At 65.3% G+C, this 13,437-nt stretch overlaps 1 protein-coding gene across 1 annotated transcript; it reads right to left on the minus strand.

Annotated features, from left to right (window-relative positions):
* Positions 1–5,524: 5,524 nt before the first annotated feature.
* Positions 5,525–12,889, minus strand: MRPL11 (mitochondrial ribosomal protein L11; the record flags this gene model as incomplete). The annotated part of the gene is made up of 5 exons (XM_050306020.1): positions 5,525–5,765; positions 7,013–7,176; positions 7,230–7,337; positions 11,047–11,147; positions 12,809–12,889. Coding segments are annotated over 5 exons (557 nt in total), but the record flags the coding sequence as incomplete, so codon positions are not given.
* Between the last annotated feature and the right edge of the window lie 548 nt (positions 12,890–13,437).

Genomic DNA, 13,437 nt, shown 5'->3' on the forward strand with positions numbered 1-13,437 from the left:
CCCCGCTCAGCGCCGCGTCGGCCCGGACCGCCCCCGCGCGGCTGGGGCCGGGATGGTCGCGTCGGTGACGCTGACGCACGAAGAGGGGAGGGAGGGCGGGGGACAGGGGTTCGAACCGAAAATAGGAGATGGAGCCGCGTAAGGGCAGTGGTTCGGGAGGGAGAGGAGGAGGGTTTGAGGGGGATACGCCCACCCTGGGGAGGGGTAAAAAGGGGGGTGGGTCAGGAGTCAATGGGGGCACGTGGGAGGAGGTGGGAGTGAGTTTGGGGGGCAGGGGCTGAGAGACGGCGCGGGGTGGAGGAGAGGATGGAGGGCCAAAGGAGGAGGGAGAGGGTCCGATGGAGAGGTGGGGGGTCAAGGAGGGAGGAGAGAGGTCAATGGAGGATGGGGGTCAAGGGAGGGAGGGAGAGGGATCGAGGAGGGATGGAGGGTCGAGGAAGGGAGGGAGGAGGAGTCGAGAGGAGAGGATGGAGGGTCAAGGGAGGGAGGGGAGGGTTGATGGAGGGATGGGGTCAGGGGAGGGAGGAGAGGGTCGATGGAGGGATGGGGGGTCAAGGCAGGCAGGGAGAGGGTCGAGGGAGGGATGGAGGCCAAGGAGGGAGGAGAGGGTCGAGGGAGGGAGGAGGGGTCAAGGCAGGGATGGGGAGTCAATGGGGGTCAATGGAAGGGTGGGGGGTGAGTTCGGGGAGGGGCAGTTGGGGGCGTCAATGGGAGGAGAGTCATAGAGGTCAACGGGGAGATGGAGGGTCAATGAGGGCCACTGGGGGGATGGAGGGTCAATGAGGGCCAATGGGGGATGGGAGGGGTCAAGGATGGAGGAGAGGGTCCATGGAGGAGAGGGTCCATGGAGGAGAGGGTCCATGGAGGGGATGAGGGGTCAATGGAGGAGAGGGTCCATGGAGGGAGAGGGTCCATGGAGGATGGGAGTCCATGGAGGAGAGAGAGAGGTCCATGGAGGGAAAGGGTCAATGGAGGGAGAGGGTCAATGGAGGCAGAGGGTCAATGGAGGGATGGGGAGTCTTTGGGGGTGGAGGGGGCAGGGGGGGTGGAAGGGTCAACTGGGGGGGAGGAGCAACAGGGGTCAACGGGAGGATGGAGGGGCCAATGGGGATGGAGGAGCCAAGGGGGATGGAGGGGCCAATGGGGGATGGAGGGGCCAATGGAGGATGGAGGGGCCAAGGGGGATGGAGGGCCAAGGGGGGATGGAGGGGCCAAGGGGGATGGAGGGGCCAAGGGGGATGGGGGCTCAAGGGAGGGAGGGGTAGAGGAGAGGATCAGTAGGAGAGGAAGGGGTCAAGGGAGGATGGAGGGATGGATGGAGGAGTGGAGGGATGGAGGGAAGGATGGACAGATGGTGGGATGGAGGGAGGATGGAGGGAGGGATGGAAGGAGGACAACGGGGGATGGAGGAGCCTTGGGGGATGGAGGAACACATGGGGGCTTGGAGGGGTCAATGGGGGATGGAGGAGAGCAATGGGGGATGGAGGGTCAATGGGGGATGGAGGAGCAATGGGGGATGGAGGGAGTCAATGGGGGATGGAGGAGCCTTTGGGGGATGGAGGGGTCAATGGGGGATGGAGGAAGCAATGGGGGATGGAGGGGTCAATGGGGGATGGAGGGGTCAATGGGGGATGGAGGGAGCAATGGGGGATGGAGGAGCAATGGGGATGGAGGAGGTTTGGAGGGCTTGGAGGGAGTCAATGGGGATGGAGGGGTCAATGGAGGATGGAGGGAACAATGGAGGGATGGAGGGAGCAATGGGGGGATGGAGGGAGCAATGGGGGATGGAGGGAACGATGGGGGATGGAGGGAGCAATGGGGGGATGGAGGAGCCTGGGGGCTTGGAGGAGCAATGGAGGGATGGAGGGATCAATGGGGGATGGAGGAGCCTATGGGGGAGGGAGGGGCTGTTGGGGGTCTGGAAGGGCGGTTGCCGGACTGGGGGCCTCAGGGGTCTGGGGGTCTCCATGGGGAGAGAGAAGGACGGAGGGTCAGGAGAGGCTCGGGGGCTCAGGAGGGGCTAGAGGGGTCAGGGGGTCCGAGGGGGGAAGGATGGGGGGTGTCATCAGAAGCCCAGGGGACGAACTGGGGGCCATTGGGGGCTGGGGGCGATGGAGGGGCCAGGGGGGTTGATGGGCTGGGGGTGATGGAGGGGCCAGGGGGTTTATGGGGCTGGGGGCGATGGAGGGCCGGGGGAGTGTTTATGGGGCTGGGGGTGATGGAGGACCGGGGAGGTTTATGGGGCTGGGGCCGATGGAGGGGCCGGGGGAGTTGATGGGGCTAGTAGGGCGATGGATGGGATCGGGGGTTTGTGGGGCTGAGGGGGCAATGGAGGGCCGGGGGAGGGTTTATGGGGCTGGGGGCGATGGAGGGTCAGGGGGTTTATGGGGCTGGGGGCGATGGAGGGCCGGGGGAGGTTTATGGGGCTGGGGCGATGGAGGGCCGGGGGTTCATGGGGCTGAGGGCGATGGAGGGGCCGGGGATTTATGGGGCTGGAGGGCGATGGAGGGCCAGGGGGTTTATGGGGCTGGGGCGATGGAGGCGTCGGGGGGTTTATGGGGCTGGGGGCGATGGAGGGCCAGGGGGTTTTATGGGGCTGGGGCCGATGGAGGGCCGGGGGTGTTTATAGGGCTGGGGCGATGGAGGGTCGGGGGGTTTATGGGGCTGGGGGCGATGGAGGGGCCAGGGGTTTTATGGGGCTGCCCTCAGCAGGGGGGCCTGGGGAGGAGAGGGAGCGTCTGGGCCCCTCCCCCTCCAGGCCTTTGGGAACCCCTTCTCCTCCCTCCCTTCTCGGGCGCCCCGGTTTTGGCTCCGCCCCCGGGTCCCTCCCCTCCCGGCTCCGCCGCTGCCAAATTTGGGAGCCGAAGCCGCGGAGCCAAAAATAGCGACGGGGGCTAAAAATAGCGCAGGGGCAGGGCGGCGCGGCCGCCGGGGGCTCTGGGGGCTCGGACACCCCGGGGCCTCTGCGGTGAGGGGGACCCCGGAGGGGCTTCGGGGGATGGAGGGTTTTGGGGGAGACTCCGAAGGGGGTCCGGATTGCAGCAGGAGGGGGAAGGTTCGGGGGTGAGGGGAGGGGGAGCCCTGCTGGGGTCCCCAAGTCTGCCCACCCCCTCCACCCGAATTGCAGGGTCTCCCGAATTCCTGAGTCCCTCCAACCCCGGATCCCCCGAATTCCCAGGTCCCCTCCAAACTCCCGGGTCTCCCTCCCGCCTCCCCCAAATTCCTGGGGTCCCTCAACCCTCCCTCCCCCAAATTCCTGGGGGTCCCCTCAAACCTCCCCTCCCCCTCCCCAAATTCCTGCATCCCCCTCCCCGAACCTTCAGGTGCCCCCTCGAGCTCTGCGCCCCAATTCCTGAGGGCCCCCAAAACACGGGGTGTCCCCAATCCCGGGGTCCCCCACTCCGGGGTCCCCAATTCCGGGGTCCCCAATTCCCAGGATCCCCACTCCTGGGATCCCCAATTCCGGGGTCCCTCAGTGCCCCCATCCCCGGAGGGCCCCAAAGCCCCCTCCCGGGGTCCCCAAAGCCCCAAAGCCCCCGGGTCCGTTTCCTCAGCAACGGCGGAGCCTGCAACATTTTTGGGGGGTCAGGGAAGACCCCGGAGGCGCTGGGGAGGGGCAGGGGAGGAGGAGGAGGAGGAGGAGGAGGGAGAGGAGGAGAAGGATGAGGATGAGGGAGGGAGAGGAGAGGCTGAGGAGGGAGAGAGGATGAGGAGGGAGAGGGAGAAGGATGAGGAGGGAGAGGGAAGATGAAGAGGGAGAGGGAGGCTGAGGAGGGGAACAGGTGGGGAGGAAGGAGGCACAGGGGGAGGATGAGGAGGGACGAAGGTGGAGGAGGATGAGGATGAAGATGGGGAGGGTGAGGATGAAGATGAAGATGGGGTGAAGATGAGGAGGATGGAGAGAAGGAAGGGGACGAAGATGGGGAGGGTGAGGAGGAAGATGAGGAAGAAGGGGATGAAGATGAGGATGAGGAGGAAGGAGATGAAGGACGAGGAGGAGGAGGAAGATGGAGCCAGAAGGGGATGAAGATGAGAAGGAAGGGGATGAAGATGAGGAGGATGAGGAGGAAGATGAGGAGAAAGGGGATGAAGGACGAGGAGGAGGAGGAAGGTGGAGCAGAGGGGGAGGAAGAAGAAGATGAAGATGAGGAGGATGAGGAGGAAGGGGATGAAGGAGGAGGAGGAAGGTGGAGCAGAGGGGGAGGAAGAAGGGGATGAAGATGGGGATGAAGATGGGGATGAAGATGAGGAGGATGAGGAGGAAGGGGATGAAGGATGAGGAGGAGGAGGAAGGTGGAGCAGAGGGGGAGGAAGAAGAGGATGAAGATGGGGAGGATGAGGAGGAAGATGAGGAGGATGAGGAAGAAGGGGATGAAGGAGGAGAAGGAGGAAGGTGGAGCAGAGGGTGACGAAGAAGGGGATGAAGATGGGGGGGATGAGGAGGAAGGGGATGAAGGATGATGAGGAGGAGGAAGGTGGAGCAGAGGGTGAGGAAGAAGAGGATGAAGTGGGGGGGGGAGTGAAGATTGGGGGGAGGAGGAAGAGGAAGGGGGGACACACGGGGGGCAGGAGGGGTCACCAACCATCACCATGGAAACGGGACCCCACCCCGATATCCCCCAAAAACAGGGGGACCCCTAAAGGGACCCAACACCGGGAGACCCCAAAAGGCACCCTGGGGTGCACCCTCCTCCCCTCCCCAAAAAGGGGTCCCAGCACCCGGGTGAGACCCCTCCCCCAAAAAATGAGCTCCTCCTTCCACCGACTCCCAACCCCCCAAAAAGGGGACCCCAAAACTGCCCCTTTATCCGGGGAGCCCCAAAAGGGGTCCCATCACCAGGACAAAAACATTTCCCTTCCTAAAAAAGGGGGGTCCAGAACACTCCCAAAAACCTCAAACAGCCCCAGGTGTTTGGGAGACCCCCTCAAAAATAAAGGACCCCCACAAAACAAATAAAGGACTCCCAAAAATAAAGGACCCTCAAAAAAAAAAGGACCCCCAAAAATAAAGGACCCCTCCAAAAATAAAGGATACCTCTCAAAAATAAAGGAGTCCCCCAAAAATAAAGGAACCCCCAAAAACATAAAGGACCCCCAAAATAAGGGACCCCAACACCACCGAGACCCCCCAAAATAAAGGACCCCCAAAAATAAAGGAACCCCCAAAAATAAAGGACCCTCCCCAAAAATAAAGGACCCCCAAAAATAAAGGACACCCCCCAAAATAAAGGTCCCCCCAACACCACTGAGACCCCCAAAAGGACCCCCAACACCACCAAGACCCCCCAAAAATAAAGGACCCCCAAAAATTAAAGGACCCCCAACACCACTCAAGACCCCCCAAAAATAAAGGACCCCCAAAAATTAAAGGACCCTCAACACTACCAAGACCCCCCAAAAAATGAGGACCCCCAAAAAATTAAAGGACCCCTAACACCACCAAGACCCCCTAAAATAAAGGACCCCCAAAATAAAGGACCTCCCAACACACTCAAGACCCCCCAAATAAACCACCCCCTGAGTCTGTGGGAACGACGCCTTTATTGGGGACCCCCCGAGGGTTTGGGGGGGGGACAGGAGAATCTTGGGGGTCTCCCCGGGGTCTTGGGGGTCTCCCCGAGGTCAGGGGGGGTCTCCCTGAGGTCTGGGGGTGGGGGAGGGGTCATTTCTTCTTGGCCCCCTCGTCCTCCCCCTCCGCAGCCGCGGCCGCCTCGAGCTCCTCCCGGCGCCGGCGCTGGAACTCGGCCACGGCCTGGGGGGTCAAACTGAAGCACAGGGGTTTGGGGTCACAGGGGGTCCAGGGGGTCTTGGGGGCTCTGGGGTCACAGGAACTCGGCCACGGCCTGGGGGTCAAACTGGGGGGTTTGGGGGTCAGGGGGTCTCAGGGGGGTTTGGGGGTCACACGAGGGGGATCAGGGGTTGGGGGTCCCAGGGGGAATTTGGGGGTCCCAGGGGCTTTGGGGGATTTGGGGGTCAGGCTTTGGGGGGCTCTTGGGGGTCAGTCCTGGGTGAGTTGGGTTGAGGGGTCAGAGGAATGGGGGGTCTGGGGGTCCCAGCTCTATGGGGGTACTCAGTGGTATTTTGAGGGTGGGGGTGTTTTGGTGGAGGGTCTCACCCAGAGGTACTTAGGGGTCAGGGGTGCTTTTGGGGGTCAGGGGTGTTTTTGGGAGCTGGGGTGTTTTTGGGGTCAGGGGCTGTTTTGGGGAGGGGTCTCACCCAGGGACATTTAGGAGTCAGGGTGTTTTTGAGGGGTCAGGGTGTTTCTGGGGTCAGGGGTGTTTTAGGGAGTCAGGGTGTGTTTGGGGTGTCAGGAGGTGTTTCTGGGGTCAGGGGCTGTTTTTGGGGAGGGGTCTCACCCAGGGACATTTAGGGGTCAGGGGTGTTTCTGAGGGTCAGGGCTGTTTTTGGGGAGGGTCTCACCCAGGGACATTTAGGGGTCAGGGGGTGTTTCTGGGGTCAGGGGCTGTTTTTGGGGAGGGTCTCACCCAGGGGTATTTAGGGTCAGGGGTGTTTTTGGGGGTCAGGGGTGTTTTGGGAGCTGGGGTGTTTTGGGGGTTGGAGGCTGTTTTGGGGAGGGTCTCACCCAGGGCTATTTAGGGGTCAGGGATGCTTTTGGGGGTCAGGAGGTGCTTTTCGGGTCAGGGGCTGTTTTGGGAGGGTCTCACCCAGGGATATTTAGAGGTCAGGGATGTTTTTTGGGGGTATTTTGGGGGTCAGGGTGTTTCTGGGGTCAGGGGCTGTTTTTGGGGAGGGTCTCACCCAGGGACATTTAGGGTCAGGGATGTTTTTGGGGGTATTTTGGGGTGTCAGGGGTGTTTCTGGGGGTCAGGGGCTGTTTTTTGGGGAGGGGTCTCACCCAGGGATATTTAGGGGTCAGGGGGTGTTTTTGGGGAATGGGGGCTGTTTTTTGGGGAGGGGTCTCACCCAGAGATATTTAGGGGTCAGAGGATGCTTTGGGGTCAGGGGTGTTTTTGGGGGTCAGGGGCTGTTTTTGGGGAGGGGTCTCACCCACCTGGGCACCACGTGCAGGCCGAGGCTGCGGGCGGAGCCCACGAGGGACCCCACGAGGGCGGGCAGGGGGGTCCCACGCAGGGCCACCGAGGGGTCCCTCTGCTTGGCCAGGGCCACCTCGTACAGCTGGGCCAGGGACACCACCCCCACTGCCTCGTGGCCTGGGGGGCAGGGACCACCTGAGACCCCTCCCCATAACCCTGAGACCCCCACTCATAACCCAGGGACCCCCTGAGCCCCCCCCATGGACACCGAGGGGTCCCTCTGCTTGGCCAGGGCCACCTCGTACAGCTGGGCCAGGGACACCACCCCCACTGCCTCGTGGCCTGGGGGGCAGGGACCACCTGAGACCCCTCCCCATAGCCCTGAGACCCCCCCTCATAGCCCTGAGACCCCCCCATGGACACCGAGGGGTCCCTCTGCTTGGCCAGGGCCACCTCGAACAGCTGGGCCAGGGACACCACCCCCACTGCCTCATGGCCTGGGGGGGCAGGGAGTCCCTGAGACCCCTCCCCATAACCCAGGGACCACCTCAGATCCCCCCCATAACTCAGGGACCACCCCTCATAGCCCTGAGAGCCCCTGAGACCCCCTCAGGGCCACCTCGTACAGCTGGGCCAGGGACACCACCCCCACTGCCTCGTGGCCTGGGGGGCAGGGACCACCTGAGACCCCCTGAGACCCCTCCTCATAACCCAGGGACCCCCTGAGACCCCCCCATGGACACCGAGGGGTCCCTCTGCTTGGCCAGGGCCACCTCGTACAGCTGGGCCAGGGACACCACCCCCACTGCCTCGTGGCCTGGGGGGGGGCAGGGACCACCTGAGACCCCTCCCCATAACCCAGGGACCCCTCCCCATAACCCAGGGACACCCCCTGAGACCCCCTGAGACCCCCCCATGGACACCGAGGGGTCCCTCTGCTTGGCCAGGGCCACCTCGTACAGCTGGGCCAGGGACACCACCCCCACTGCCTCATGGCCTGGGGGGCAGGGACCACCTGAGACCCCTCCCCATAAACCAGGGACCACCTGAGACCCCCCCTCATAGCCCTGAGACCCCCCCAGGGACACCGAGGGGTCCCTCTGCTTGGCCAGGACCACCTCGTACAGCTGGGCCAGGGACACCACCCCCACTGCCTCGTGGCCTGGGGGGGGCAGGGACCACCTGAGACCCCTCCCCATAAACCAGGGACCCCCTGAGACCCCCTGAGACCCCCTCATAGCCCTGAGACCCCTGAGACCCCCAGGGCCACCTCGTACAGCTGGGCCAGGGACACCACCCCCACTGCTTCGTGGCCTGGGGGGGACAAAGACCACCTGAGACCCCTCCCCATAAACCAGGGACACCCCCCCATAGCCCTGAGACCCCCCCTCATAGCCCTGAGACCCCCTGAGACCCCCCCAGGGCCACCTCGAACAGCTGGGCCAGGGACACCACCCCCACTGCTTCATGGCCTGGGGGGGGCAGGGACCACCTGAGACCCCCCCATGGACACCGAGGGGTCCCTCTGCTTGGCCAGGGCCACCTCGTACAGCTGGGCCAGGGACACCACCCCCACTGCTTCATGGCCTGGGGGGGGCAGGGACCACCTGAGACCCCCCCTCATAACCCTGAGACCCCCCCTCATAACCCAGGGACCCCCTGAGACCCCCCCTCATAGCCCTGAGACCCCCTGAGACCTCCTGAGACCCCCCCAGGGCCACCTCGTACAGCTGGGCCAGGGACACCACCCCCACTGCTTCATGGCCTGGGAGGGGCAGAGAGTCCCTGAGACCCCTCCCCATAAACCAGGGACCCCCTGAGACCCCCCATCATAACCCAGGGACACCCCCAGGGACACCACCCCCACTGCCTCATGGCCTGGGGGGCAGAGACCACCTGAGACCCCTCCCCATAACCCTGAGATCCCCCCAGGGACACCACGCCCACGGCTTCATGGCCTGGGGGGCAGGGAGTCCCTGAGACCCTCCCTCATAACCTCAGAGACCCCCATCATAATCCTGAGAACCCCCTCATAGCCCAGGGACCCCCCTCATAGCCATAAGACCTCCAGCCCCCCTCACCAGGTCTGGCTGCCCCAGCCTCCAAGCCCCAGGACCCCTAAGCCCCCAGGACCCCCTCACCGGGTCTAGCCGCCCCTTCTCCACTCCGGCCACGGCCTTGAGGAAATACGAGCTGGGGGCCCGATGGTCAGAGAGTACGACCTGTCCGGCTGGGGGGCACGGAGGGTGGGGGTCACTGGGGGTCACAGGGGAGCCTGATGGACAAAGAGTACGACCTGTCCGGCTGGGGGGCACAAAGGATGGGGGGTCATGGGGGTCACTGGGGATGGGGAGAGGTCACAGGGGGTCACAGAGGGGCCCGATGGTCAGAGAGTACGCACCTGTCCGGCTGGGGGCACGGGGGTCAGTGGGGGTCATGGGGGTCACAGGGGATGGGGGGTCACTGGGGGGTCACAGGGGGGCCTGATGGTCAGAGAGTACGACCTGTCCGGCTGGGGGCACGGGGGTCATGGGAGGTCACTGGGGGCCACAGGACATGGGGGTCACAGGGGATGGGGGTCACAGGGGATGGGGGATGGACAAAGAGTACGACCTGTCCGGCTGGGGGCACGGGGGGGTCATGGGGGGTCACTGGGGGTCACAGGACATGGGGGTCAGCAGGGGATGGGGGTCACAGGGGATGGGGGATGGACAAAGAGTACGACCTGTCCGGCTGGGGGGCACGGGGGTCATGGGGGGAGTCACTGGGGGTCACAGGACATGGGGGTCACAGGGGATGGGGGGTCACAGGGGATGGGGATGGACAAAGAGTACGACCTGTCCGGCTGGGGGCACGGGGGTCATGGGGGTCACAGGGGGTCACAGGGGGTCATTGGGGATGGGGTCACAGGGGGTCGTGGGAGGTCACAGGGGGCCCGATGGACAAAGAGTACGACCTGTCCGGCTGGGGGGGCACGGGGGGTCATGGGGGTCATAGGACATGGGGGTCACAGGACATGGGGGTCACAGGACATGGGGGTCACAGGGAATGGGGGATGGACACAGAGTACGACCTGTCCGGCTGGGGGCACGGGGGGTCATGGGGGGTCACTGGGGTCACAGGACATGGGGGTCACAGGGAATGGGGGATGGACACAGAGTACGACCTGTCCGGCTGGGGGGCACGGGGGGTCATGGGGGGTCACTGGGGGTCACAGGACATGGGGGTCACAGGGGATGGGGAGTCTCAGGGGATGGGGATGGACAAAGAGTACTGACCTGTCCGGCTGGGGGCACAGGGGGGTCATGGGAGTCACTGGGGGTCACAGGACATGGGGGTCGCAGGGGATGGGGGGTCAGCAGGGGATGGGGGATGGACAAAGAGTACGACCTGTCCGGCTGGGGGCACGGGGGGTCATGGGGGTCACAGGGGGTCACAGGGGGTCATTGGGGATGGGGTCACAGGGGGTCATGGGAGGTCACAGGGGGCCTGATGGACAAAGAGTACGACCTGTCCGGCTGGGGGCACGAGGGGGTCATGGGGGGTCACAGGACATGGGGGTCACAGGACATGGGGGGTCACAGGACATGGGGGTCACAGGGAATGGGGGATGGACACAGAGTACGACCTGTCCGGCTGGGGGCACAGGGGGTCATGGGGGTCTAGGGGATGGGGGTGTCCCGGGGGTCAGGGGATGGGGTGTCCCGAGGTGGTCCCAAGAGATGGGGATTGTCCTGGGGTCACAGGGGGTCCCAGGAGATGGGGGCGTGTCCCGGGGGTCGCAGGGGGTTACAGGGGGGTGTCAGGGGGTCACAGGGGATGGGGGTGTCCCAGGAGATGAGGGCGGGGTGTCCTGGGGTCAAGCAGGGGGTGTCAGGGGACGGGGATGTCCTGGGTCAAGCAGAGGAGTGGGGTGTCCTGGGGTCATAGGAGATGGGGTGTCCAGGGGGTCCCAAGAGATGGGGATTGTCCCAGGGGTCACAGGGGGTCCCAGGAGATGGGGGTGTCCCAGGAGATGAAGTGGGGGTGTCCTGGGGTCTCCCTCACTCACGTGCACGAGCAGGCGGACCCGCAGCAGGACCCCTGGTTTGACGTCGCGGGTGCGCTCGTTGAAGTCCTGGCAGAAGGCGCCGATCAGGACCCCGCGCTGGGGGACACGGGGAGGGGGTCACACCCAGGGGTCACACCCAGGGGGTCACACCGGGACCCCAAAAGCCCCCAAAGCCCCTGCACCTGCCCCAGGACAGGCCTGAGCAGCGGCCCCGGCAGCAGCCCCCGCGGGGATCACAACACAGGAGGGGTCTCGGGGACCCCCGTGGCCGGGCCGGACCCCGGCAGGGCCCGCGCCGATCGCGCCGATCGCGACATGGCCGAGGGTCACGTGGGCACCGCCGCGAGCCGCGTGACGCGGAAACCGGAGGGGGCAGGGCCAAAGCGCGGGAAACCGGAGGGGCGGGGCTAAAAGCGCGGGGAACCGGAGGGGCGGGGCCAAAAGCGCGCGGAACCGGAGGGGCGGGGCTAAAAGCGCGGGGAACCGGAGGGGCGGGGCCAAAAGCGCGGGGAACCGGAGGGCGGGGCCAAAAGCGAGGGGAAACGGAGGGGCGGGGCTAAAAGTGCGGGGAACCGGAGGGCGGGGCTAAAGTGCGGGGAACCGGAGGGCGGGGCTTGGGGACTAGGGATTCCCCCGGGATTCCCTCCTCCCCGGGGATTTCCCTCCCTCCCCAAACTCACCCGGGGTCCTCCGGTTTCCGGTGGTGGGGGAGAGGGGAGGGGCAGGATGGGGCTGGGGGGAGGGGCGGGGGCAGGGGTCCCGGTGTGGGGGAGGGGCGGTCACGGCCCCTCCCGCCCCCGGCCCTCCCCGCGCCTCGCGGAGCCTCCGCAGCACCTCCTCCCGTGACCCCGCCCTGGGGGTCAGGAGGTCAGGGTCACCAGGGGTCATGGGGGAGGGGGACACATTCCCAACCCCCCTACCCCCAATCCCCCGCGGCCCCCACACAGGACCCCCAGGAACCCCCAATCCCCAAATAACCCCTAGAGCCCCTCACCCCAGAGAGCCCCCAACCCCCCAAACACCCCCACAGACCCCCTCAGCTCCCCCAGACCCCCAAATCCCCCCAAATCCCCCCAGCACAACCAGGACCCCCAGGACCCCCAAGCCCCCAAATAAACCCCCTAGAGCCCCCTCACCCCACAGAGCCCCAACCACCCTCAAACACCCCCCAGACCCCTCAGCCCCCCAAAACTCCTCAGGCCCCCTCAGCTCCCCCAGACCCCCCAGCCCCCCAAATCCCCCCAGATCCCCAGGACCCCTCCCAGCCCCCTCAACCCCCAAATAAACCCCCTAGAGCCCCTCACCCCATGGATCCCCCAACCCCCTCAGCTCCCACAGGACCCCCTCAGGTCCCCCAGACCCCCAAATCCCCCAAATCACCCTCAGGACTCCCCCAGGCCCCCAAATCCCCCAGGACCCCCCAGGACCTCCCCAGCCCCTACAACCCCCCTAGAGCCCCTCACCCCATGGATCCCCAACCACCCTCAGCTCTGACAGGACCCCCTCAAGACCCCCAGGACTCCTTCCAGCTCCCCAAATCCTCCCAGGACCCCCTCAGGCCCCCCGCTCAGCTTCCCCCAGACCCCCAAATCCCCAGGACCCCAACCCCATACAACCCCTAGAGCCCTCACCCCATGGATCCCCAACCCCCTCAGCTCCCACAGGACCCCCTCAGGTCCCCCCAGACCCCCAAATCACCCTCAGGACCCCAGGACCCCCCAGCCCCCAGGACCCCCAGACCCCCAGACCCCCAGGCCCCCACCTGCTGCGGGCCCTCTGCAGGCCGCTCTCAGCACCCGGTCCCGCTCGTCCAGGAAGGCGGCGTGGGCGCCCGCGGGCGTACCTGGAACCCCAAAATGGGGGACCCCAAAAACGGGGGGGACACCCCAAAAATGGGGGACCCAAAACCTGGCACCCCAAAAACGGGGGGGGACACCCCAAAATCAGGGGGGGGGACCCAAAACCTGGCACCCCAAAAACGGGGGGGACCCCAAAATCAGGGGGACCCCAAATCAGAGGGAACCCAAAGTCAGGGGGGACCAAAATCAGGGGGACCCCAAAGCAGGGGGAGACCCCAAAATCAGGGGGGGAACCAAAATCAGGAAGGGGGGTCCCCAAAACCCTCTGGGTCTGCCCCCCCCAAACTCCCCGGCAGCCCTCAGTGTTGGGGTCCCCCTCCCTAAATCCTTTGTGTCCCCCATTGCAGGGACCCCCCCAGACCCCGTGTGTCCCCCCAGTGTGGGGGTCTCCCCACCCCCTGGGTTCTCCCTCCCCTCCCAAATCGTCCCTCCCCATTTGGGGTCCCCCCTCCCCAATGTGGGGGTCTCCTCCCCATTTTGGGGGTCTCACCTGTAGGCCAGGGCGTGCAGGAGCCCCCAGGGTCCCCCTCCC

Source organism: Myiozetetes cayanensis, unplaced genomic scaffold (assembly GCF_022539395.1).
Source record: "Myiozetetes cayanensis isolate MyiCay16 unplaced genomic scaffold, myiCay2020 scf1060, whole genome shotgun sequence".
NCBI classification, from domain to species: domain Eukaryota; kingdom Metazoa; phylum Chordata; class Aves; order Passeriformes; family Tyrannidae; genus Myiozetetes; species Myiozetetes cayanensis.